This window comes from Lipomyces japonicus, assembly GCF_038497905.1.
Source record: "Lipomyces japonicus strain CBS 7319 unplaced genomic scaffold V1514scaffold_1, whole genome shotgun sequence".
NCBI classification, from domain to species: domain Eukaryota; kingdom Fungi; phylum Ascomycota; class Lipomycetes; order Lipomycetales; family Lipomycetaceae; genus Lipomyces; species Lipomyces japonicus.
This window is the reverse complement of record NW_027117813.1, coordinates 275,933-300,231: the sequence shown is the minus strand read 5'-3', so window position 1 is coordinate 300,231 and position 24,299 is coordinate 275,933. Positions and strand designations below refer to the sequence as shown.

General features: G+C 39.8%; 13 protein-coding genes across 13 annotated transcripts; 4 read left to right on the top strand and 9 right to left on the bottom strand.

Annotated features, from left to right (window-relative positions):
* Nucleotides 1-10: 10 nt before the first annotated feature.
* On the bottom strand, nt 11-963 carry V1514DRAFT_349558 (uncharacterized protein). The gene has a single exon (XM_066929374.1). The coding sequence runs from the start codon at nt 853-855 to the stop codon at nt 322-324; it is 534 nt and encodes a 177-aa protein (XP_066786159.1). The 5' UTR covers nt 856-963; the 3' UTR covers nt 11-321.
* A 1,840-nt stretch (nt 964-2,803) lies between these two features.
* Nucleotides 2,804-3,680, bottom strand: V1514DRAFT_365150 (uncharacterized protein; the record flags this gene model as incomplete). The annotated part of the gene is made up of 2 exons (XM_066929802.1): nt 3,004-3,680; nt 2,804-2,945 (listed from the first exon to the last, which is right to left on the bottom strand). Coding segments are annotated over exons 1-2 (573 nt in total), but the record flags the coding sequence as incomplete, so codon positions are not given.
* On the bottom strand, nt 3,478-4,173 carry V1514DRAFT_317228 (uncharacterized protein; the record flags this gene model as incomplete). Its single annotated transcript, XM_066925830.1, has 4 exons — nt 3,478-3,539; nt 3,593-3,680; nt 3,731-4,078; nt 4,102-4,173. The coding sequence occupies 4 exons, from the start codon at nt 4,171-4,173 to the stop codon at nt 3,478-3,480; spliced, it is 570 nt and encodes a 189-aa protein (XP_066786157.1).
* Nucleotides 4,174-4,782: 609 nt separating this feature from the next.
* Nucleotides 4,783-5,290, bottom strand: V1514DRAFT_340115 (uncharacterized protein; the record flags this gene model as incomplete). The annotated part of the gene is made up of 2 exons (XM_066929012.1): nt 4,783-4,881; nt 4,952-5,290. 2 exons carry the CDS (start codon nt 5,288-5,290, stop codon nt 4,783-4,785), a joined length of 438 nt encoding a protein of 145 aa, XP_066786156.1.
* Nucleotides 5,291-6,600: 1,310 nt separating this feature from the next.
* V1514DRAFT_340114 (uncharacterized protein) lies at nt 6,601-7,589 on the bottom strand (the record flags this gene model as incomplete). Its single annotated transcript, XM_066929011.1, has 4 exons — nt 6,601-7,015; nt 7,075-7,111; nt 7,163-7,412; nt 7,461-7,589. The coding sequence occupies 4 exons, from the start codon at nt 7,587-7,589 to the stop codon at nt 6,601-6,603; spliced, it is 831 nt and encodes a 276-aa protein (XP_066786155.1).
* V1514DRAFT_355331 (uncharacterized protein) lies at nt 7,502-8,699 on the bottom strand (the record flags this gene model as incomplete). Its single annotated transcript, XM_066929631.1, has 2 exons — nt 7,502-8,320; nt 8,341-8,699. The coding sequence occupies 2 exons, from the start codon at nt 8,697-8,699 to the stop codon at nt 7,999-8,001; spliced, it is 681 nt and encodes a 226-aa protein (XP_066786154.1). The 3' UTR covers nt 7,502-7,998.
* A 1,770-nt stretch (nt 8,700-10,469) lies between these two features.
* On the top strand, nt 10,470-12,526 carry V1514DRAFT_300589 (endoplasmic reticulum Oxidoreductin 1-domain-containing protein). Its single transcript, XM_066925531.1, has 2 exons — nt 10,470-10,768; nt 10,896-12,526. Exons 1-2 carry the CDS (start codon nt 10,700-10,702, stop codon nt 12,474-12,476), a joined length of 1,650 nt encoding a protein of 549 aa, XP_066786153.1. The 5' UTR covers nt 10,470-10,699; the 3' UTR covers nt 12,477-12,526.
* A 100-nt stretch (nt 12,527-12,626) lies between these two features.
* On the top strand, nt 12,627-13,953 carry V1514DRAFT_323384 (uncharacterized protein). Its single transcript, XM_066926241.1, has 5 exons — nt 12,627-12,754; nt 12,819-12,854; nt 12,954-13,059; nt 13,143-13,265; nt 13,334-13,953. The coding sequence occupies exons 1-5, from the start codon at nt 12,726-12,728 to the stop codon at nt 13,622-13,624; spliced, it is 585 nt and encodes a 194-aa protein (XP_066786152.1). The 5' UTR covers nt 12,627-12,725; the 3' UTR covers nt 13,625-13,953.
* Nucleotides 13,619-14,719, bottom strand: V1514DRAFT_323382 (uncharacterized protein). The gene is made up of 2 exons (XM_066926240.1): nt 14,489-14,719; nt 13,619-14,431 (listed from the first exon to the last, which is right to left on the bottom strand). Exons 1-2 carry the CDS (start codon nt 14,598-14,600, stop codon nt 13,893-13,895), a joined length of 651 nt encoding a protein of 216 aa, XP_066786151.1. The 5' UTR covers nt 14,601-14,719; the 3' UTR covers nt 13,619-13,892.
* Nucleotides 14,720-18,764: 4,045 nt separating this feature from the next.
* Nucleotides 18,765-20,043, bottom strand: V1514DRAFT_4472 (ubiquitin carboxyl-terminal hydrolase). Its single transcript, XM_066930019.1, has 4 exons — nt 19,899-20,043; nt 19,748-19,842; nt 19,443-19,689; nt 18,765-19,377 (listed from the first exon to the last, which is right to left on the bottom strand). Exons 1-4 carry the CDS (start codon nt 19,932-19,934, stop codon nt 18,811-18,813), a joined length of 945 nt encoding a protein of 314 aa, XP_066786150.1. The 5' UTR covers nt 19,935-20,043; the 3' UTR covers nt 18,765-18,810.
* Nucleotides 20,044-20,055: 12 nt separating this feature from the next.
* V1514DRAFT_323378 (uncharacterized protein) lies at nt 20,056-21,478 on the top strand. Its single transcript, XM_066926239.1, has one exon. It carries the CDS (start codon nt 20,153-20,155, stop codon nt 21,413-21,415), a length of 1,263 nt encoding a protein of 420 aa, XP_066786149.1. The 5' UTR covers nt 20,056-20,152; the 3' UTR covers nt 21,416-21,478.
* A 99-nt stretch (nt 21,479-21,577) lies between these two features.
* Nucleotides 21,578-22,636, top strand: V1514DRAFT_287462 (uncharacterized protein). The gene is made up of 2 exons (XM_066925222.1): nt 21,578-22,037; nt 22,098-22,636. Exons 1-2 carry the CDS (start codon nt 21,638-21,640, stop codon nt 22,589-22,591), a joined length of 894 nt encoding a protein of 297 aa, XP_066786148.1. The 5' UTR covers nt 21,578-21,637; the 3' UTR covers nt 22,592-22,636.
* V1514DRAFT_4452 (mitochondrial import inner membrane translocase subunit Tim54) lies at nt 22,623-24,291 on the bottom strand. The gene is made up of 3 exons (XM_066930018.1): nt 24,252-24,291; nt 23,966-24,193; nt 22,623-23,885 (listed from the first exon to the last, which is right to left on the bottom strand). The coding sequence occupies exon 3, from the start codon at nt 23,872-23,874 to the stop codon at nt 22,654-22,656; it is 1,221 nt and encodes a 406-aa protein (XP_066786147.1). The 5' UTR covers nt 23,875-23,885; nt 23,966-24,193; nt 24,252-24,291; the 3' UTR covers nt 22,623-22,653.
* Nucleotides 24,292-24,299: the final 8 nt, after the last annotated feature.

Genomic DNA, 24,299 nt, shown 5'->3' with positions numbered 1-24,299 from the left:
GGAATTCATGGTCCATTTAGATAACTACTCATTATAATTCGGATGGATCCGCATTTCCAGTCCCAATTCCATTAAAATAAGGAATATCAATTACATGCATTCGTATGGGTCAATAATTTCCCAAGAATTGCAATCTTAGTGTTTAATATTCATACATTAACAACGATCCCAAAAAAACAAAAAAAGAGCTGTTTTAACAACGGCAAGTCAGACCCAATAAACAAGACTCATAGACATATGGGTGAAATCATAAATAAACTAGCCAAATAAACTGGTCATTGGATATCTAAAACGCAAGTTTCGGGGTATAATGGGCAAAAGCTAAAGACATTGCATGGCCTCGAAGAAGCCAAATATTATTCTTTTAGCATTCTTTAAGCCGTTTCTGAATAACAATGACTTGTCTGGTCTGGCTGCAAATGCGGCCAGTCCTTTTAGTTCGTCGAAGTAATAGTCTTTATTAGTGATCCTGCTATTCCTTTTGGTTGCGATTTTCGTCAAAATATGCAGTTTAATTCGACAAACCACGCCATGCATGCGGGCACGTAAACCTTCACGAGGTATATCACCAGCAACAACAGCGATACTCCCGATCGGTTCTCGGTCGTATTCATGCACTCGTTCGAATTGAGCAAACCGTACGCGCTTGCGGCCGGACTTGCTGCCTGCCCCGTCGTACCATAATCGAGCAGGCGACGTGACTGAACGGCATGTGACATTGTAATGTGAACAATTGTTTGATAATGATTGTGATTGCGGTTGCCGGATCTGGGCGGACATGGTTCGCCGTTTGGTAATCCCTAACTGCGACGGCCCATCGCGAGAACAAGGTACCTGTGCCGCAAGTATTGTCATTTTTTTTTAAAAAAAAATTAATTAAACGGTTAAATAACTGTAAGGGTATTGTTTATGATTCTGATCAGTGTTTTGAATATGAGAACAATTGTTTGTGTGAGAAAGAGGGGAGACCTAAATAAGTCTTATTTAATTTGCGTTATTTTAAACCGGCCTGAACAAAGTTGCGACCTGTTCAAAAACTAACAATTTAAACTATATTACTTGAAATCTTTATATTTTGAACTTAATAATCTGTAAACAATTTAAATTTTAAATAATAAAAAAGTAAAAAATAATTAATAGTTTCCAACTTTGCCGTAGCTCGACATACAATGAATGAATGACGCTGACGCTACGTTCACTACTAATAAAACTCAAAAACCGAATCGAAGAATACAAGCAAAATGTAATAACTAATAAAAAATCAAAAAAAAAAAGTATAACATAGCAAATGCAGTGTTCCACGTCAAGTTGTCAGCCACGCCATGCACCCACCTAAAATAGCAATGCGATTATCTATGCAGAGTAGTCTAAAAGCCTTAGTAACCTCAACTCGCAGAATGCAACGCGCATGGAATCATTGCACCCATAAGGTTTGGGGTTTTTGACGAGGGACTCAATAAGGTGGCCTCAAAGCAGCCATTAATTTCAAATTGCACTCGCTTTCACGACATGAATTAGAAAAAAAAAAGTCTTAATATAATGTTTTATTTTTTTTGTATGACATACAAATACAAAAATTTAAAAATTAGTAGCTGGCTGATGACAGAAATTAGGAAAGGGCGCCAGTTAAACACAATTTGATTAAACATGCAGATCAAAAGCAACGCGTATGAAGTCTGCTAGCTTTTAATCTAATAAGCATATTTGCCTTCTTGTGTAGATTATAATCAACACATGTAGAGCAACCTAGTGCACTCATCTGCTTGAACGTGTAGACTGTAAATCATATATATGATCACTTCGTTCCAACAACTACGCTATGTATCCTGTCAGTATTTATTTACAATTTAGAAATTTCGGGGACCTCAAGGAAATAGCTATGATTCCATAATAACTAATTAATCGATTTCATATTTTTGATTCAGGAGAATGCGCTTTTATTAATATAATACACTGGCGATTTCTGTCTAAGAGCCGAAGCCAACAGGCAATAGATAATAACTTAAAATCTCCATTTAATTACTCATATGATCATCATCATCACTTTCAACATTTACGCTGTCGGTGTAGATGTCAAATTCTTGATCATTTATTTCCACATGTTCATCTTCATCCTCGCTTTCTACATCCATAATGTATTGTTCAGCAGTATCGGGTTCCTTTACAATTCTGGGGTAGCGTTCAGAATCGTTTAGATCAACAACTGCTGGCTTCGTTAAATTGTACTTCAAAAGTGCAATTTTACTTCGTCGTAAGCAAGCTATATTAATTAGCATTAACAATAATAAAGACAATGATTGGGGTAGTCTTACAATGAATCATCTCTTGAAGATCTTGTGAGAAATAAGGAGCAAGTCCTGGTAATCTAAATTCAGCCACTACAAGCATTTTTCTGTCACGAAAAATATGCTGCGCAGCTAATTCGTCCACGCCTATAAGCCCTTCAAGAGCATCAACATGGGCATCAACCGCCTCCACTGCCCATTGTACAAACCGAAGAATTTCAGCTGCCAAAATTTTAAGTTCTTCGACCGCAGAATCGTAACCCGATTCCATGACCTTTCGAAAAGTCGCATCCGACATCCATCGCGGCCGGGTCTGAGAATGATCAGATGCCAAGTAGGCAAGAATTTTATCGGTATCATCAATTCCTATGTTGTCTTATTTGGTTGATCGAATAACTTCTTCAACTTTCATTTCAGGAAGAGAAATACCAGGCTAAACTATGTCAATTATTAATATTAAAATGAAATTTGACTACTCACATCATTAACTGTCAGACTAAATCTTTCAACATTGTATAAGTCGATCAACTTCTGCATCTTCTTCGACCGACTCTGAATACTTCGGACAAAGGCGGTGGCACTACGCTCCCCAACATGTCTCTGGATAGCTTCCTGCACCATGCGCCGACTGATTGCCTCTTCACGTATTTGACGACGCAGCTAAATGAATAGTCAAATTAGAATCATCATTTTTCTTATTTTTCTTTTGTTTCAATACCTTCGAAAGCTTTTCAAACTTGAAATGCATTTCGTACTTGACAAATTGCGTTCCATCGCGCGACCAGTCTGACATGCTCTGTCCATGCTGTGCCAGGAAACTCAATAATTTCATGTGTCTAAGTCTCCACGAGCTATCTAGCCTCGTCAATTCGCCATCCACTTCCCTCGTAACTTCACAGGTCAAGAGCTTTTCACGGGCATCATTAGCCTCAATGAAATTTTTGGCAGCAAGAAAGAGGCCTTTTAATGGAAAAGCGCGTTCAGACTGATCTGCACGGAAAAAGTCTTGTCGAGCCATCACTTGCCGACCAAGCTCCTCATGGCTATACCCACTCGACGATATTTCCGATGCTGCACTCTTTATTTGGTCCGTGGCCTTTTTGACCCCGAGGGCCAAAGTACCAGCAAGATACGCATTTTTTTCCTGCATCGGAAATAACGTTTGCCCATTAAGAGCTTGGCGGCGGTGATATTAAGACGACTTGCGACCTCCATACACCAAGAAAGCCTTTTGCGCCCAATCACGTTCCACGCCTTCGCCGTTAGTTAATTCACATTTATTTACACCCGGGTGAAATAAAATTTACTTTCATGAGCATAGACATGGAAGCTTGGGATCAAAGGTTTGATGATAATAGAGGTCTCAAATTCATCCAAAAGCTGGCTTTCGAGCATCTAATATAGGTTAGATCCATTAATAAATATTGATTTTGTGACTAACATACCTTAAGCGTCCGCTGGAAACGACAGCTAACATCATATGTCACAGAGAATGACGTTAAAGTAAGTTTGCCGTTTACAAATGTACGTTGTATTGCTGTACAAATGTCTTCCTTGTGCTCCCCCCAAAACATGTTATCTAATAACAACAAACATGTGCCGTGGCGACAGACAGCATTAATGAGCCCTCGTTCGTCCTTCCAGCCGTGTTTGTCAGTAGAATTTTTGGTGGCTGAAAAGCTGCTACTACAGCCAGACTTTTCTTCCGTAAGTGAAGAAAGCTTGACACGATCTTCAGAAACAAATACTGGTGTCAGGGGAGCCACCCTATCAACAGTTTCGCCTCGCCTCTTCTCCCGATAATGTTAGATATTACCGTCAATCGAGATGACGGCAGAATCGGTTCTTTCACATGCATCTGAGAGTGCGTAGCACGCAGGGCATCCATTGCTAAAGCTTGCAGAATCATACCTGCAACCTTCGTATACTATAATATAATTTTCAGTATTGGGGTAAATCAATTTTGATTAGAAGAATCTCACCATTGAATAAATCCCTTATCGCACTCTCGTAATGCTGGGCTACTTGAATGTCAAGGCCTCAAAATTCCTGCAATGACGGCAAGAACAACTTCCTTAGTAGAACGACCGGAAGCTCAGTAAGAAAAGCCTTTTCGATCGCCCGCTGAAAAACGTTGCAAAGTACCGACAAAGACCTTGTTGCTCCAGCATTCTGCGCCGAGTCAAAAAACTCCAACATCTCGATACTAAAGCCGAAAGTTGGCCGACCGTACGTAGATGGGAAGTACCCAAGCTGCAGAAGCTCTTTAAGGGGACTCTCGCCCACGCGAAGAAAACTTACATCTATCTCTGTTAGCGCATATATATATGCCTGAGTAAACACTGAAGTTGCCTGTGAAATTAATCAACATGATATATCCTCTAAGTTTCTTGAACTGAAGTGTGCTGAGCAGCTTCATTTCTTCCAACTGCTCGACTGTGTATATACTGGACCGACTTTTGAGACTTTGTCTGTCTCTCCGGTTCATCGATTTCCACTAAAGTAAACCAGGGAAGATCATCTTTCGATTCTCATTCCATAATTTAGCTTCAGCGGCTCGATTGTCAGCATTCTTTCTTGTCTGAGCAACTACTTTCTATTTAACATAATTTAAGCATGAAATAAGCACTACATTCAGCCCAATGAGAACTTCAAAAATGACTTACCACAGTCGAAATATCAGTTCCAACACAAAGCACGGACCCCTCACTATTCTTTTCATAGCCTTCAAGAAGGTTTTGTTGGTCTTTAGCGGCAGCCCATTGGTTTGAGATGTCGTCGACAGCTTTTCGTTTCTTAAATGAAAACGGCTTCTTGTTAGAACTCGTATAATACATCGAGTAATCTTCTTTGCCGTCTTTCATAGGCAGGGGCCTCGCATGCACAACTGTTTCTATGATATTGTCATTTGTCCGCTCAAGTTCATGGATGACACCGTTAGTGCCAAGAATTCTTCGATTTCGAACATAGAAGCTGTGATTATATTGGTACCGTTTCTTAGGCATAATAAATTTGTCGTTGAAGTAAAAATTTTAATTTAATTGAGCTTGGTTGTGAATAGAATGTAGAAAGAGTTGGTTGTGGTGGAAATTTGAAAACTAAAATGTGTAATTTTAAGCACTTTTAGGGAAAATAAAATCGAAATCGTGCAAAATTTGCGAATTACATCTAAACTAACATGCAATGTAACAAACCAAATATACAAAAATGTCACCAACAACAACATATCAAAATATAAAAAATACAAAGAGCACAATAGCAAAAATAAGCAGATTAAATATTTTAATTTTATGTGTTACGACAGAATCAACATAAAGATAATGCTCTCTTTATCTTATTGAACAGTCATGTATTTCTTCTGCTCGAATTTTTCTGCAAACGGGTTGGGTTTTCATATGCATGCCGTTACAAGCAAGTCTAGACATAAAATAGCATGTCAAAAATGATCAAGTCACTCACTATTGGCATTTATCTGTCAAGCTTAATGTAGTGTGTTTGATGTTAAAATACACAACAGCCATAATATCAGATCACCCTTAAAAAATATACAGAAGTCCAGTATTTCCAGAATCCAATGACCTGAAAAATCCGTCTATACAAGGACGCACTGAACATGTCCTGTCTTAACACGAATTATAGTACAACATAGTAATAATCGACCAGAAAAGACACTTAATGAAAAAGGTCTTCAACACTAGATACATTATACGAAAAGTCAATTTGATCTTGAACAACCAACCGAACTTATATTTTCCAAATAAAAGTTAATAAAAGTATTAGAGTATAGGTAATATTTAACGTGTACGATTAATTTGGGTGAGTTATATTAAATATATATGATTCATTTTTTGTGGTTACAGGCAACTTTGTTCAGAAAATGATCAGGACAAAACATGCATTAAATTTCATATACAACGATTATTCCCATTAAGTTAGACGTGCTTTCCAAAAGTTAGCTTCGTTGGCGACGAATTTTTCTTTTTGCTGATGAATTTGCTAATCTCGTCGAACGTGTCGACGATCGCGTTGATGACCTTGTTGATGACCGTGTTGATGGTCGTACGAATGGCGGGGCATTATTTGATCCCATAGACCGAGAAGACCTGATAGATTGATGTACAATGTTCTCATTCATCACATATACTAAGTTCATAACACTGCTAGTTTCCCTACTCTGTTGTGTCGGAGACTGGGTTGTTGTAGGAGCGTATGCAGAAACCTTTTATCTAATACTTGTTCTTACTGGAATTGAACCAATATTTCAAACATCAAGTTTTAAGAAGATTAGGACCGGTCTTGTCAGGGGATATTCTTGTCAGGGGATAACTCCTTCATCATCCTCAGATTGCTCAAATAGGCTATTTTCTGTCATGTCAAATTGCCGTACGACATCCAGAATGTCATCTTCGATCAGCTCTTCTGCGAACATCTCCTGTATCTGATCCTCACTAGAATCTTCGTTGGCAAGTATGGCCACATCAAGCATATTTCGATCACCGAAATCAGGCTCAATGTCTGCAATGGCTGACTCCTCCTCAGAAGTTAAAACATTACTAGTACCCGTTTCTTCTGGATAAACGTCATCGTTCCCTTCCATCGGAACAACAATCATACTTTTCAAAGAAATTAAGTTCAAAATCGGTTTTGAGGATTTCACAAGTCGTTGCTTGAAAAGCTTTGTGACTGCTGTCAGCCTCAACAGCTGCTGTCGTTCAAAGTCTACAAAGCCTCTTTAACCGACGAGCCAATTATCAATCGATAATTTTTTCTTTTCAAAGAAACCACCCACTTCGATGGAAGTTGAGTATTTGACATTCCTGATATTCCTAAACAAGTCAAGTTAGCTTGATCGAATCTATAGGAAGTGTGGTACATACCAAAGAGCTCTCTCAATGCGATCGAAAGCTGAGAAACAACGAGAAGTGATGAATTATATTGTTGTCCACCGTGTGACCGTCCGGTGATAGATTCGATACGAGAGAGTCCCAAAATCTCGCTCTGAAACCTATCGAAATAGGGTTTCATGCGTTCGGAGCCTGCCAAACGGAAGATAGTTTCCTCCTCGGGTTGCTGGGCAGAAAAAACTACTAATGCCCAATCCGCAAACTGAGTTAAGTTCAACGCTTCCTATTCTTGTAAGTTATCTATTTTGGCTTATAGATGATTTAAGCTTACCATCGTGCGTTGATTCACTCGCAAACATTTATCAATAACGGATTTCGCAATTTCATGCCGGGGGATTTCTGCTAGCCATTGTGCCCATCGCACCTTATCTTGTCTCAGAAGGAGGTATTCATGACGCATTTTGTTCATGTAGCCCTCCCCCTGGCTCAAGCCATCGGCCTGAAACTCTTTCGCCTTAGTCTTTAGGAATAAATTCCATGTACTGGTTGAGCGAGTACTTTGTCTAAGCCTGGGGTTTTAATTGAAGTTGCTCATTGGGTAACGGATGTGCAGTAACGGATGTGCAGATTCTTGTCTGCAAATAAAATATGTTCGAGATATAAATATAATAGCCAAAACTACCACTTTCAGCCTGTATTCTCATGTAATATTCGATTGGATTTACTTGCCAATTAGATAGATCATTTGCCACAGATGAAAGACTATCCATATAATTCCAAGTGTTACCTGCATGATGAACCATCGTATAACACCCATTCGAATACTCATTTTCATATTTGTTTGGGGTACCTGTATATCCATAGATATTCTATTTTAATCCTAATCCACCTGATATATCACTTCTTCTTGTTATATTGTTTTTCGTTTCCAATATTCTTGGGATAATTGAGAAACTTCCATTATTGTAATCTGTCAATTTAGACACCAATCCTGAATCATCATGATGCTGCACATCTATCAGTGTATATTCATCAGTTTCATCAGACAATGTAAAAGTAACATTCTTGTCTGAATAGACCTCCATATTACGCTTTGTGCTAACTCCCACTGCTGACTGCCATGGTGCTGTCGCATAAACAGCTGCACTCACACATACTGCGCTCATAGTTCGTGCAACTTTTAGCACGACACTATCAGAGCGATATTATACCATTCCTCATAAGCCGAGAAGAGTTTATAAAATGCATAGGGCCCAGTGCCACATCCTATGAGCCTCATTATATAAGTGGTTCCTGAACTAACATAACCGATCACTGTATTATAAGGGTCACCATCACATGAACAGGTCTCATCCCGTTTATTCAGATGATTTCCTCCAAAGTCTACTGGATACAACAACTTGCCATCCTGGCTACTAGGACCACTGATAGGTGCTGGGACAACTGTCTTTATTGATGACTCAATGTCACTGTAACTGGTTTTGGTAACTTTATCACTTGACTGGGTTGTGCATGCTGATAAAACAGCTGAAAGTAGTACCACAGCCAAAAAAATGTTAAGGGTAATCATTCTTGTCTATATGTGTAAAATATATTATAGATTGAGTAAAATAACGATTAAACAGCACTTTAATATTTACTAGTAATATATAAGGCTATAGGTATATCTGATGTGCACTTTACTATATATTAACTGCGTTTTATAGAATTACTACGCATTATATATAGTACGTTAACGTAGCTTAAACTTTATTTTATGCGATGCATTTATTTAATCTCGTATTTTGAGGCAATAATTATAAAGCGCGGAAAACGTTGTAACTAAGATATCGCGCTATTATATAGTGCAGTGCATGTCTCGTATCTGCCATTAGCTGTTGCAAAAATTTAATCGAAAATCCCGAGCACTTTTGCTCATGTTTTTTTTTTTTGCAGGGAAGAAAAGTTCGCCCGCCGCTTTTTGCCACGCACAAATGCAGAACACGGATGCTACAGAAGACGGATGTTACGAAACAAGGATAACTTTCAGAGGAATGGTTAAGTTTGTACGGAAACATACCGGGAGAATATAGTATCTAAAAATGGAACTGGGAAATAGCCACAAGACCGAACTGTGAGAGCACTCCAAGCTTCTTTTAAAATTCTCTAAGGGTACGGCAGCCTTGATTACACCATAAGGTGTTGGCTATTATAACTGGTGTAGGGTATGCCATAGCTATTTCCTTCCTGTAATTTAGACTCTTTCCAAAATTTGGTCACTTGTTTAAGACTCTTTCCCGTAAAATTTTCTCTTTCTTTGCTATCTTTGTTGTCTATTCAGCGAGGCTAATCTTTTCTTGAAGCGCAATGCAATTCTAACATAAAAGATGAAAAGGTTTGTCAAGAAGAATATACAGTAAACCCTCGCTCGCTATACCTTACTATATCGCTTACTATATCGAGGCTTACTATCGAGGGTTTACTGTAGTAAACTTTGTTTCGCTCTTTTCTTAATTTTTTTGGCTACGAAATGAGGCATTCTTGCAAACCGTAAACGAGCTCCGACTAGAAGAGGTAATTTCTTGGTGATGTCGCCGTGTCCCACTGGCGGAGGAATTCATCGACCGTTGCGTCGGTCGAAGTACTCGTTCATTTGAGGTTTAGGAAAACGAGGGACGGTTCCTACCAGTTTGGTTATCCAAACCGAGTTGAGACAATACGAACTTGCGTGAAGCTTGGCCATTTCCTCCTCCGATAGAAGACTTGGAAGCTGGCAGTTGGCGTGTCGGTAGTAACGGTCATCTCAGACCCTGCTGATACTTCTTCTGGTCGGTTGGCCTCTCCGGTGCTTGCGGCCATGTGGATTGTTGGATCAGGGAGGTTGTGCAACGTAACCGTAAACCAGGTGTCGCTACCATGTGACGTGGCAACAGGATCAGCGGACAAGGGCGTGTTGTTCATCATGTTCTTTATATGTAATATATCCCTTCATATCAGGGCTAAAGGCATTGGGTGTATTGATCCGACTGCTCTTATGTCGGAAAAATCAGTTTCCCTGATATACTCCCTAATCTACTGAACGTAAGCGGTTGGAAGTTCGCCTTTCTCCTGGTTGTTCGGGATCGTGAAACCTCTTGCCGAAGAGCTTAGTAACTTCGTCGTGAATTGTGTTAGGAGCTTCAAAAAAAGATTAGCCTCGCTGAATAGACAACAAAGATAGCAAAGAGAGAGAAAATTTTACGGGAAAGAGTCTTAAACAAGTGACCAAATTTTGGAAAGAGTCTAAATTACAGGAAGGAAATAGCTATGGCATACCCTACACCAGGCAGAGTATCAACAGATTGCGTTGTAAGATATTAGTCATTACTTTAGCTGACTTTGTGTGTGGCTGGCGTGTGGCGTGTCAGCAACGGTTACGTAACAACTTATTTCAAAATTTACTTTTCCCAAAAAAGAAAGAGTTATGGCTGATCTGGCAATTAATTAAGCCCTTGATTTTATACAAATACTCAATCAGCAACGCCAGAAGTGGTATATGCATCATCCACTTTGATCTTTTGTGGCCAAAAGTACTGGTAAAAACAGATTGCCATGCGGTACTTAAGAAGTTCATTTTTACATATGATATGTTTCTTTATGTCATATGCTACTGCTTCAGAGGTATGCCCGTTTTTATTAAATTTCCTTCTTATCTTGGGCTCGGCGAGAGTGGTCGCCTCGGTGGCCATATTGACATTCTTTTTTATGAGTGCCATAAATGGAGCTAACATTTTTTGTTTTGGTTTAGCCATCAGTAGAAATATCCGAGTCGTCTTATGGTTTAGCTGCGATTGATACCGCCAATCAAGAAGTGCTTCGTCCATTATTGAAAGATATCGTGACCAATTCAGATTTTTTCAAGTACTATAGATTGGACCTGTTCGGGCGTCGATGTTTATTTTGGGATGACGAAGGAATGTGTGGCAATAGGGCTTGCGCAGTAGATACCATAGACGATGAGGAACATTTACCCGAGATTTGGAGATCGGGCTATTTGGGACGATTATCTGCCGGGTCAACTATTGGGTTAGATGAAGACCTGGATAAGGCACTAGGTAGCGGAGCGGAGGGCAGTTGCGTAAGAGATAATGAACCGAATGCACCCATATTGCCGCTAAAAAAGGCCAATGACTATTGTGTCCCCGAAGATGAGAGCGGAGACGGACCTGGCGTGTATGTTAATCTGATTGACAATCCAGAACGATACACAGGTTATTCCGGTCAACATGCGAACATGATCTGGTCAGCTATTTACACTGAAAATTGTTTCCCTAATTCGGTACCTTCAAATGTCGCCACTCCACGAGCTGATCCTTTTAGCCAAATCATTAAAGAAGGAAACTGGATTGTGGCCAGGGAAGGCGGTGAGCAAGGCCGGCTGGCACTTAATCAGGAAGACACATGCGTGGAAAAAAGAGTATTTTACAAATTAATATCAGGAATGCATGCCAGCGTGTCGACTCATTTGTCAAACGAATATCTCGATACTGACACTGGGGAATGGGGTCCAAACTTGAAAGTTTTTTTGGAACGGGTTGGTAATTTTCCGGATCGGATTGCGAACGTGTACTTTAACTTTGCCCTTGTTTCAAAAGCGGTGGCCAAATTGCGACGATATTTAGAAGATTTCACGTTCTGCACAAACGCACAAGGTTATGATGCCGACACGAGACGGAAAATGCTTAAAATTGCTATCGAAGCTGACAGAACTGTTCCGGACGTGTTTGATTCGAAAAAGCTTTTTCTAGAGCAGCCTCAGTTAAAAGAAGAATTTAGAACCCGATTTGTGAATGTTTCGAGAATTATGGATTGCACTGGATGTGACAAATGCCGACTTTGGGGTAAGCTGCAAGTTACAGGATATGCCACCGCTTTAAAAATTTTATTTGAATTACCAGAGGATGGCACTGGGACAGATATTCAGTTGCGACGCATGGAAATGGTTGCGTTGATAAATACTTATGACAGGTTATCGAAATCGATTGCAGCGATCAACATGTTTCGGACGTTGACTAGTTCGGATAATGAAATCAACAACAAGGAATTTGATGAGGTTTTTGAGGAAATTAATGACCCGTTGTTGAATCAATCTGCATTTGAACCAGTATGGGACAGTGAGTGGAGAAACGTATGGGAAGCTGTGAAATACATATTAAGGAGTTATGTTGAATTTCCACAAAATATTTGGCGTTTGGCTTTGTATTATGCCAACAAGACTTGGACTAAATTCATTGGCAGGGACGTCATCTTAGAGAAGGAGCGACTGGATAGATACATGAAATCCCAGTTTTTGGCGGGACAGGGGGGTTTCCAAAGAAACGAGTTATGATATTAAAATTTGTACATACAGTATATAATATAATGAATGCAGGTTTAGAGAATAAAAATTATACGGAGATTCAAGGCGTTTCCAGGCGCTGTGGCTGAAGCAAAAGTGCACCGCCATTTATAAAAGCTTATACGATATTTTTACATAAGCGATGACGGTTTCAACCATGACAAAACCAAATTAGATTATAAAAAGCGTTTTGTCGCAGCTATAGAATTTATAGAGTCATTTTTTTTTTGTTTGGAACGGATGGAATTGAGTCGGCGACAATATCTGTGGTAAGTTAGAAAGTAAACAATTTTGTTTGGTTCAAATTTTGTGACTGATGTACTTTTTTGCCAGGTACGGAGATACCACTTCTTGGGAACTCAAATGGGCGTAAGTATAATTTTTGTTTAGGTTCTTGCTTTACATATATATATGTATATATATATATTGATTTTTGAAGTGCAACATACTGATGACCAAATAAACTAGAGTGTTTGGAGGCATTGTGTTTTTAATTTTTGTCGTCTTCTTTGTTGCCTACAGTCACGCACGATCACGAATTCGGCAAGGCAAGCAGCCTCTTAAATACCATGCTGTAAGCATGTATATTATTTAATTTGTTGAAATGTTGTACAATGGAAAATGGAAACAGTTTAGTTAATTTTTACTTGTTTTTAGTGGTTGGTCAGAAGTCAGCCTGGGTCGCATTATATTCCTAGCAGGGATACCTATCAGGAACAGTATTATCCGGCATATCCATTAAACACGCTCAATACAAATCAACCAGATCTTGCTCCTCCCGTTAGTACAGAATATTTTTATATTAATTTTTTTTTTGTCATTTTTGGTTAACTGTTTTTTTTTCTCAGCCTCCTGCGTATGATCCTCGTTATCCAGCACCTCCTCAATATTCTTCCCAGTCTACCGACGTTAAGCCAGCGTACCAAGCTGAGTCTCCTAATTATGGTAATGATTCAAGTGCTAGTTCTTCAAATGGTTATCAGGCAGGCGTGACAAATACATATTTAGCGTCATCGGGACCAACTCCGGGCGGTATTCCTTTAGGTCAAGCTCACAACAATGGCAATGATAACAACAACAGCAACAATGACTGGCATTTACAGACTAATGGCGGTTCTACAGCTTATAGATATGCCTGATTTGCATTTTCTTTTTTTTTTTTAAAAATTCTTCATTTTTCATTTGTTTGATTTTCAGTGGCAGGCGAGGTGTGATAAATTAAAAGTGTGATAACGTGTTTGCACTATTTATAGTGTGCTAAGCATTAAAGTTGCATTTTCTTGTTTAATCTCTTTTTTTTTGGTTGTTGTATTGCATCATTCTATTTTTAATTTTGTTTGTCTTACTTGATGGAGTTTTGGAATTTGTGTATTTGAAGTGTTGAAAGTTATAGATTGGTTTTAAAGTCTAGTCCATATCCATAGCATCTTCGTCATCGTTATTCACGTTGTCGGTTATCATATCCGCGTCGCCATCTTGCTCACGCTCAACATGTCGCCAATCTTCTTGATTAGCCTGTCGAGTAATTGCCTCAGATATGATCTGTTCCTTAGGTTTGTATAAAACTAGCTCCGTCGGTGGTTGTTTTAGTGTTACCGGTTTTAACAGTGGTGCGTATCTGAGTGTTGATAATTGAGGCTGTTGCTGTTGTGAGTTACGTAAAGCCAGCGAATATGGCAAATCCCTAATCTTGCGATCAATTTCCGGTGTAAAGTAAATTTGCTGGTTTTCTTCGTCATCTTCCTCACTGGAATCATCTGATGAATCTAGCGAAGATATAAACACGGTATGCGGACCACCAACATCCATTCTGTCATCCAAATCATCTCGCTGAGATTTCGGTTCCTTGGATCCATCCCAAGAATCATACCCAAGAATCGGTTCGACGGGCTTTCCTACGGTTGCAATTTCCCCAGATATTGACGTCGGATTTAAAACGTTTGGGTCTTATCGAATTCGTTAAAAAAAATACATAAACGCATGTGCCATTTCAATCGACTTACTCAGGGTCAGTTTTTCAAGTGAATCAACTAACTGGCGTTTTGACCGGCTACTGCCGGAACTATCCAAACCAAAAGATGATCTTGATCGCTTTAATGGTGCTCGAAGGCTCATGATTTCTGCCAGTTTGATATATGAACCATTGAATTAATCAAAATTATTTCAGCAGTTGCCAGATCATGATATAAAATTTACCATGCAAATCTCTCAGGTCGAGCAAGATTCGTTAACCGTCATTTATGGAAATCGATAAATTCCGGCTCTCGCATGGACAGGAAGTGCAAATAGATCACGTGATTTTTATAATTGAAGATCATGACTAATATAATGAAGTATTTTACAAACCAATACTGCTTGCAAATGTTTCTACAAACACGGTCAGCACTAACCACATAAAGTTAAAGTTTTTGGACATTTATAAATATAAAAAAAAATTTAATATTGTGTTTAGTTTGATAGCCTACTTTATAGTACTTTATAGTAAGACCGTAAATGTATATGTCGAAATCGGTATGGCATTAATTGATTGTGTTCCTTGTCAGGCCAAGAAGCAGGGTAAGTGACAAACGCAACTTTCCCATAATGAGCCGTTTAGTATGCGGCTTCCAGTCATGTAAAATTGAATTTTATCACGTTTTCAAGTTGTTTATATCATAACGATCGCAATAATTATTAACTATTGCATTGCTGTTTAAGTAAGACAAAGATTTAGAAGAGCAGTTTGGTTATTTGTTTCGTTGCAAGTATTTTTAGGAACTAAGAGAATAGTATAAACCATTACAAATTTTACAATATTCCGTGATGCATTAACATGTTGTGGCAATAAAAGTGCCTCAATTTTCCCAGATTATCATTGTGCCATAGTTGCCGCGGTATTGTCGGAAACAGATTAGATATGACTGGTACTGAGAGTCGCAAGGTAAACGCAGACTTGCTACAAGATTTTATTTAAAAGTAAGTCAGCTACGAAGATCAAATAGTAGCCAATTTTTGTCCTTACCTTTTGAACTGCTTTTACTATTAAGTAACGGCAACAAACTGTTGAGATATCAAGCCATGATAGGAAGATGACTAGTGTTCTGGTTTAAATTAGATTTTAATTTGGCATATCAATACTCGACACTTATAATAAGTTTTCTCCAGCAGAGTAAATTAATGGCCTCTTGTTTATGCATGAGAGGACTGTAAATTATAGCATAGTTCTTTGCTTTCTCTCAAGCAGACAGCGGCGTGGATTTTGCAGACTATACTATCACGATCGACTGGTGGTTATATTATCTGTGCTCTTATTTCGTTTTTGCCTATCGTGAATGGCCAATATCGAATGAACAACCTGCATACATCCGTCGACCGTGTCAAAGTACACATGTTGGCATTGCCTATGACATCGCCATAGCATGCAACTTTTTTTTTTCTTTGATATTTATAGAGGAGAAGAATACTTTATGTACACCTCAGCAAGTTTTCCATCGCTGAGGTAGTGTGGGAGTCGATCACGCGTGTATGCCGAGCTACATAGTATTGGCATACAGTGAACGTGAGCATACCCACTAAGACTCCTCTCTACAACAAAGGTTATACATTGGCATACCTTTGTGTTTACTATGGTATTTATGACTATGGTAGCAGAAAAACTCGGAGGATATAAGTGGGTAGTTATGGTATTTGTGTTGCAAAAAAGATAATAATCAGAGATAGCAGAACAGATATAATCAGAACCAGTAGATATGATAACAACAATACGAATGAAGGTATCAGATCAGATAATAAGCGGTCGGAATGAAATCGAAGCAGAGAAGTATGCGGCAGAATAGGAGGAAATTTTAACTTTGCGGAATCAAAAAGGAGTTGAGCAAACCAGAATAAAGCGGAATCAGGACAGCTTTAGAAAATTGTAATACAGAGGGGTATGGGGGCATAATCAGAAATAACCAAAGTGGGAAAAAGTGGGAATCAGAAGTAGAACAGTGTCAGACAAGAAGATGACAGCACAGTATGGAGCATGGTAAGAGGTATCAAAAACAGAAGGGATAGGAAATAACGGAATCAAAATGAAAATCAGAGCACAGAGCGGAGCAGTATCAGACACGGAGAGCACAGAACAACATGAAACAGAATAGGTGATATCTAGAATAAACAGAGCAAAACAGAGGGCAGAATCAGAACATCGTCAAACGGGTAGACGGGTACAGACAGAAGAGTATAGAGCAGAACAAAAGATATCAATAACAAAACAGAATAGAATCATGACAGAACCAATATGGAATCGGAATCAGAACAGAACAGAACAGAATGGTGCAGAATATACTGAATAGAACAGGCGGCGGGGATAGAATCATAATGAAAACAGGATCAGAATAGCATAAACCGAATAGGACTAGATGGAATCAGAATCAGGGTAAAATAGAATCAGAGAACGTGGTATAGAGCATAATCAGAACAGCTTCAACAAGTACGGGGTGGAAGAGTATAGAGCAGAATGAAAGATCACAAGAAAAAGACAAAACAAAGTAGAACGGAATTGGTATAGAGTCAGAGTCAGAAAATGACGAAAATAGAGCGGAATCAGAAAAAGCGTTTTAGCAGACCAGAAGAGAGCAGAATCCAGAAGTAAATCAGGCAGTAAGGGACAGAGCAGAGAGGGTATAGTAAAAAAAAACAGAACAGAATGAAACAGAATCATAAGATCAGACAGAACAGACAGAACAGAACAGAACAGGAGGGAGCGAGATTGGAATCAAAATGGAATGAAAATGGAATTAAACAGAGCAGAATTTAGCAATAGTGTAGCGCAGAGTCGGATATAAACAGAACAGAACAGAATAAGATAATGCAGAATAAAACGAGGTAGGTCAAAACAGACGGTATGGAGCAGAATTAAAGATATCAAGAACAGGACAGAGCAGAACAAACCGACAGATAGACAGACAGGAAGAAGGGGTCAGAATCAGAATGAACCAGAACGGAATCAGAATACGATCGCAAAAAATAGCTAGAATCAGAATCGGAAAGAGCAAAATCATGCCAGTGCAGAACAGGAAGAAATCTAAATCTCACAACAGTCAGAACAAACAGGAACAGAGATATAATCAGCTGCTATTACTTGCCGCAAAGAAGACACTTCATATGTATCTCTTGCTTCAGAAGAGACAGGGTAGTAGCGCGGAAGGATTGATATTGCATGGAAAACGTTGCGAGCATTTTCGGCCGCATTGTCTGCTTGCCCTGAGTCTTGCTCATTCATGACGGGGATAATTCTTTTTTATTCAATCACGCGACTTAATGCATTGTGCTTCTTCAAATGTTGACCTAGAGTATTTTGAAGAACAAAGAGTAGTTGCGTTGCGACTAGAGGTATGCATCAAAGAAAATAGAGCTTTGGTTCAGGCTATGCGGTTCAGCGTTAGTGAAAAGGTGAGTCAAAAGGAACGATACCTTATATTCCCTGGTTAAATTTAAAACTCCACAGAAATTTCACAGAAATTTCCCAGAAGGCAAGATGACTGGAGGAAATAATCCGGGAAAAGAAGATTGTGAGCGGGAAAACAGAAACAAATACTGGCGCGATGGCAGGACAGCCAGCCCGTTTGCTTGTGCGCAAGTCCAACCCCAGTTTAACTAGGCAAACAAACAAACAGTAAATCTGGTTTGTTTTGTTTTATTGTTCCTGATTTTATATCCACGCCACGTTAAATCTGGCAAATAGTACTTGCTATTAATGAATATGTGATGGGTTTTCAAAATTTTTTATAAAATTAATAATCAGAAGCATATGCTGAAGAAGAAAATAAATTCAATACGATATGTTTAACTTTCTAACAAATCAAATAGCGTGATAGATCGCTAACGTAAATTGGTTAACTATACAGCTTGGGAACAGCTTAAACACGTGAGCTCACCAAGTGTAGTCTGCCTCAGTTTGAAATTGAGCTATTTACTGTATTGCTCTATTTTTTTTTACTTTTTACTTTTTTTCAGTACATTTTGCGTGCAGTGTTCAGTTTTTTCAGTGCTGGCGTGGTAGCCTGCATTTGAAATATATGTGTAGTTTCGGAACACAGTCAGGCTAGAGATCTAATTCCAGTAGCTATATAAGGTCTGCGGAACTGCTGCGACTTCCTATTACCGCTCTCCTCTCCTTAGTGTCAACTGTCTGCTTCGGATCAGTCTCCTTGGAGCCTGCTGGTCATGATAAAATGTAGATCACGTGAGTATAGTGAGGTAGAATTTAATGGCCAACAGGTCTTTCTATCCGTGATGGGTTTGATTTTTTAAAAGAGAATAAATGCAATATAAAAAAGTATATATTTATTTATTAGGCATTTCAGGAAATATTTTTTCTTAATTGCGCAGCCTGATACTTCTTCAAGCTTCGTTCGCGAGCGTCCGTAATAAACTTTTCAAATCCTTCGTCGCCGTCCTTCTTGACAACTTCACCAACAACGCCCTTAACCAATTGGAAAATCAATCCGGCAAAGTTCTCCCGGCGCAAAGTATTCTCTCTTGACCATTCTGCGCGTTTTACTTGCTCTCGTTGAAGTCCGTCAACGTCACCGATTTGGGCAAGCAATTCGCGCCGGTCCTTAATCACGGCCAACAAGTTAAACCGGACCTCGCCTTCAGGATAACGTCCAATTCTTCTGTACAAGACATCAGTTACTTTTACCGGAAAATCTTCATCGGTAGCAGGACCGTGCGAAATAGGGTGTGGTTGCAGGCCATCTAGTTCATAGAGCACGCCATTCACGGGCACGTAAGCAATAAAATGATAAACATCATCGTCATCGCCCGCCTGACGCTGCTGGCTCTCATCCACGAATGGTGTCGGCCGCGAAAAGGAATTGTGAGTTTGTCGAACCAGCTCAGAGTTTGATAGTGTCTCGCCTCGTAGCTAAAGATATGGGGTTAGGAAATTAGCTCAATCTTTAAAAAAATATAAAAAAGAAAAGGGCATACCTCAGGATCAAATGCTTCTACGAATGATTTAAATTCAGTCAACGCACTGCCAACATTAATCTCAGGCCGATTTAAAAGAACCGATAAAATTGCCTGAGTGGCGCATGCGTTTTGGATCTTTTGATGCGCAAAGAATATGGACTGCTCAGCCTGTACGTCATAATGACCGTCTATCGGGTCATTGCCAGATTTAGCAGAAGTGGCATCAGCAGTCCATTTAAATAAAAATATAACTCCATATAAAGGTCTTTAATGGTTTAAATAAGTTAAAATGATTTTATACTTAAAACAATGAACTGACTTACGCTAAAGCTCGAAGGTTATCAGGGTCTAGCGAGAGCAGCTCATCCAGCTCAACTGATTTGACACCCAATGATTCCACCAGCTCCGTAAAAACGCCCTTGATAAATGATTAGATGTTATTTAAAAAGGCTAATGCTAACTCATACAACTCACAGCATCCGATTCAATCGTATTCCATCCTGAAGACATTGCTTGTTATATAAATACCGGACAAAGTTACAAAGTTACCATGAGCTCGTCCTTAAGAGTGATATAATTAAAGTTACCCTTCGCGTTGACATGGCCGGGGTCTGATATATTCAAACCAGGTACGCAAAATTGTCGTAAAAGGAGAGAAAAAGCAAAAAGAAAAAAAAAAGAAGAGAAAAGAAAAGAAAAGAATAAGCAAAAACAAAAGCAAAATTACAATGCAAAAAGTGTCGCTAGGCAGGCTTGCTGTGGCTAAAGCGGCGCTCACAGCTGAGCTTTTGCGACCTTCATCTTCATCTGCCCCGGTAGCCTCTGACGAGATCAAAAAATTGCAAGCAGCGATCGAATTGTCAATCTCTCGAAATTCACCAGAGAACGTGAAGGTCGTGACAGAATTAGTGATTCAACATGTTGCACACTCTGCATCTAGAATTGCAGTTTTGGGCAAATATCTCGTTGCCTTGAGTCAGTCTCGTCAAAAAGGTCATCAGAAATTGTTTATTCTCTATGATGTCAGTGATATCTTACACGCCACCATTTTTAACAACAACGATTTAATTAAAGACAGCATTGGTCTTTTTTTGAAGGATATTTTTTCAGCAGCAACTCAGCATAAAAAACTGCTTGAAAAACTGAAGGATTTGGTTCAATTATGGACAGAATGCAACTACTTCTCAATCCAATATCTGCAGGAGTTGTTAGACAGCCAAGACGCGACTACACCTACGGATGCTGAGAATGCTGATACTAAATCATTGTCTGCTGAAAAAGTCGTGCTTAAATTGCCTGATTGGCACGGCAAGCATGGTGCACCGTATTACGAGCAACCGGTGGCCACAATGCTACCGTTGATTCAAGGTGCCATGTCTATTCCTCCAGAATTAGTCAAGCCATTAAAAATAAGAAGCGGACCAATTACTCCAGAATTAGATCAGGCGATTGCAAGTTTTTATGAGGTTTTGGATTGGGCTGGTGGTGATTTTCACGAAGCGGACTACGAAGGCGAGCCGGACAGGTTCGCGTATGAAGGGTTTACTGTTGCGTTTTTGAATCAAAGACAAGATCAGGCGAAATCAGGAAGCTTATCAAGAGATTTTTCACGATCTCCTTCAAGATCTCAGACGCCGGACTGGCCCCGGAATCAAGCAATTTCATCACCATCACCATCATTATCACCATCACCATCACCACCTCCGCCACATCAACCGCCAGCTCAGTTCGGTTCTTTATATTCGGACTCATCAAGTCGACATTCTCCATCACAATTTCCACCACCACCACCACCTCCTTCTTTTGTAAATTATTCAACTAACTATACCTACCCTCCACCTCCGCCGCCGGAAAGATTTTATGATCGACCGCCTCTACAGGGACAGCCGCCTCCTCTCCCTCCACCTCCTCCACCTCCTCCACCACCGCCGCCACCTCCTCCTTCTTCTTCTTCTTCTTCTTCATTCTCCATTCAAAGACGAAATTTTTAAAGAAGGTATTGATAAACTTTATATTTTGGTTCGGTTGTATAATATAATATCCATTACATAAAACATTGTACGTTATTACGTAAGGCAACCTTAACTAATTAAGTTAACTAGTTAACTAGTTAACGAATAACGTAAGATGGAATTGTAATTGTACTTACAATAATTAGCGCGAAGAGCACAAATCACAGTCGTACGTTGTAGCTATCTAGAATTTTAACAATAATGTCACGAAAATCACGGCAAAATGGGATTCTTCCATCAGATCCGCTATCACCACAAGCTAGTGAGGAATCAGATGTCGAACGACCGTCAACGCCTGGTTCCGTGTCTTCTGCTATTTCGTCCGATTCGTACGGGTCGGTGCCGGGCACGCCAGGCGCGGCGGACGATGCGTTTGAGCAAGTTACGGTCTGCAGATGGGATGGTTGTGGGGAGGATTGCGGAAGCATGGATAACTTGGTAGTACACATTCATGAGAAGCACGTGGGAAACCGGCGGCCGAAGTATACTTGCGAATGGGAAGACTGTCCGAGGCGGGGGTTAGGCCAGACGTCACGATTTGCCCTTGTAGCTCATATGCGAAGTCATACTGGCGAAAAGCCTTTTTACTGTAGCGTACCAGGTAAGCAGCATGCAATCATGTTAAAAAAAACATCCTAACAAGCTGGCGGGGCGGTGGTAGAGTGCGACAGAAGTTTTACCAGGTCAGATGCGCTTGCTAAACATATGCGTACGGTTCATGATAACGAGGCGACAAAATCTACTGATGGAGCAGCCGTTGAGACAACTTCGAGCAATTTACGAACTTTTGGTGGTGTTGCATATTCAGTGTACACCGAAGCCCTTCACCGTCACATCAAGCGCGAAGCAGAAATATACAGGCAACGGGCGCTGGGCCGTCATGACGATGAAGATAATGGATATTTTGCTAGTGACAATGATGAAGATGATGATCATAAATACGGGATAGATCCACATGAACGATCGCTTGAGTTGCAAGAAAGAGCAAAATATTTGAAGCGCAAGCTGGCATGGGCTACTGAGGTTAACCGGTCGTTGGAAGACAAGTTGAAAAAAATCGATAATGAAAAGAAAAAATTATGGGAATCTAAAGAGCTTTTATTAGAACAGGTGTTTAACAAGGAATTGGGCGAAGATGCGCCACAAGTTTTTTAATAATTTTAATGAAAATAATGAATTGTTAATTGAGATGTATATGTACAAATTTTCTTGAAGGTCTAATCCACTTCCGAAGACGCTGAATCTTCCGGAACCGTGTAAACTTTCAATCGCTGCGCGATCCTTTCGTCAACTACAAGGTCCTGGATCCATTCCGAATTCTTCTCCAAAGCGGTAGCTTTCCATTTCTTGGGCCATTCATCTTCCTCTTCAGTGCCACTCTGCAAATCTTGTGAACTAAATGGCCTTGATTCTCCCAATACTGCACCAGCAGTAATCCTGCCAACCCTATCAGCCAGCAATTTTTTATTGAAATACCTGTACGTTCGAATGCCGGTATGCAAAAACCCAAGAATATGCGGGTGCGGGATGTAAACGATTGGTTCAAACAATTCAATCTTGGATAATTCAGGTGGTGTTTGAGCATTCGCGTAATCTGATTGCAATATAAACGCTTTTGGAATTTTGGGCTTCTTGTCTTCATTCGATTCTGCTGTTGTTGCCGAGTCCTCTTCGGGCTCATTCTCGGCTGCTGCCGGGGTTGTCGCAGTCACCACGCCTTCTTCTGCAGCTTTGGTCGAGTTTTCTGCATTTGCCACCGCAGCATCTGCAGTCTCTAAAAACTGGGCCGTGCTATTTTCTGCTGCTGCTGATACTGGCAGTGATACTAGTTCTTGCTCTGGTTCTGTTGCCGGTGGATCAACAGGACCCAACCAACCTTCGTTCAATCCATGCAAGTATTCCTTATATGCTCCTCTTCCCACCAAAATAACACCACCATTGTTATCTCTGATTAAATTTTTTGTCGCCTCTTTATATGCGGGTTCGGTTTCATCGATTCCTTTCCTTTCGTTCCGAATCTTCTCCGCAACATGATAGCGAATTTCACCTTGCCTTGTGCCACTGACAATATCAAAATCAATTGCAGCCGCAGTAAGAATTGGCTTAACGTATTGAGTGAAGTGCTCAATCGTGATGTCGAGCGTGTCACCAGCTGGCGGGGCCAAGTACACGGTAACTTTCCTGGTCAGCGCGTTCGGAGAAAGAGGTTGTTGCGAAATAAATGCCACCCTGTCCTTCCATTTCTGTCGATTCGCTCGCCGTTCTTTCCGATCATGATAAATTAATCCTGAGATGGCAAGCACGGTACCTAAAAAAATGCTCATTTTCTTGCCAGGGAGTCGAAGCCGTGGCAATCCCAATGCCTTGAGTGCAGGATTCTGTGGTTTTTCCGGCTTGGGAATTTCCGGAGATGGAGACGTTGTTGCTGAGTCTGCCATTTTTTTTGTACCTAAATTCTTGTTCAATTGCGTAAAAATTTTAAAAAAAAAACCAAAAAAATAGGAAGTTGATTTATCTTTAATCACCCACTGTTGCAGTGTAAACCTCCAAAATTTTCCAATACAATGTACCCCTGAAGCTTTTAGCGTTATTAGTTCTTTGCCCCCGAGACAAGAATAATAATGATATGCTCAATGCCAATGTATTCGACGTAGATTTCTTAAAAAACAAGTTAATAAATATAAACTATAAAACTTGTAAAATATTTATTTATCCAATTTTGCAATTCAAATTATGAGTAATAGCACACTTGGCCGCCTAAAAACATATTATTTCGCTAATCACGTGAATTATTGGATGACAGGTGGGTTCTCACTTGTCTTCGATGTATGTACAAACAAAAAGTTCTGCTCGTTTGAAGCGA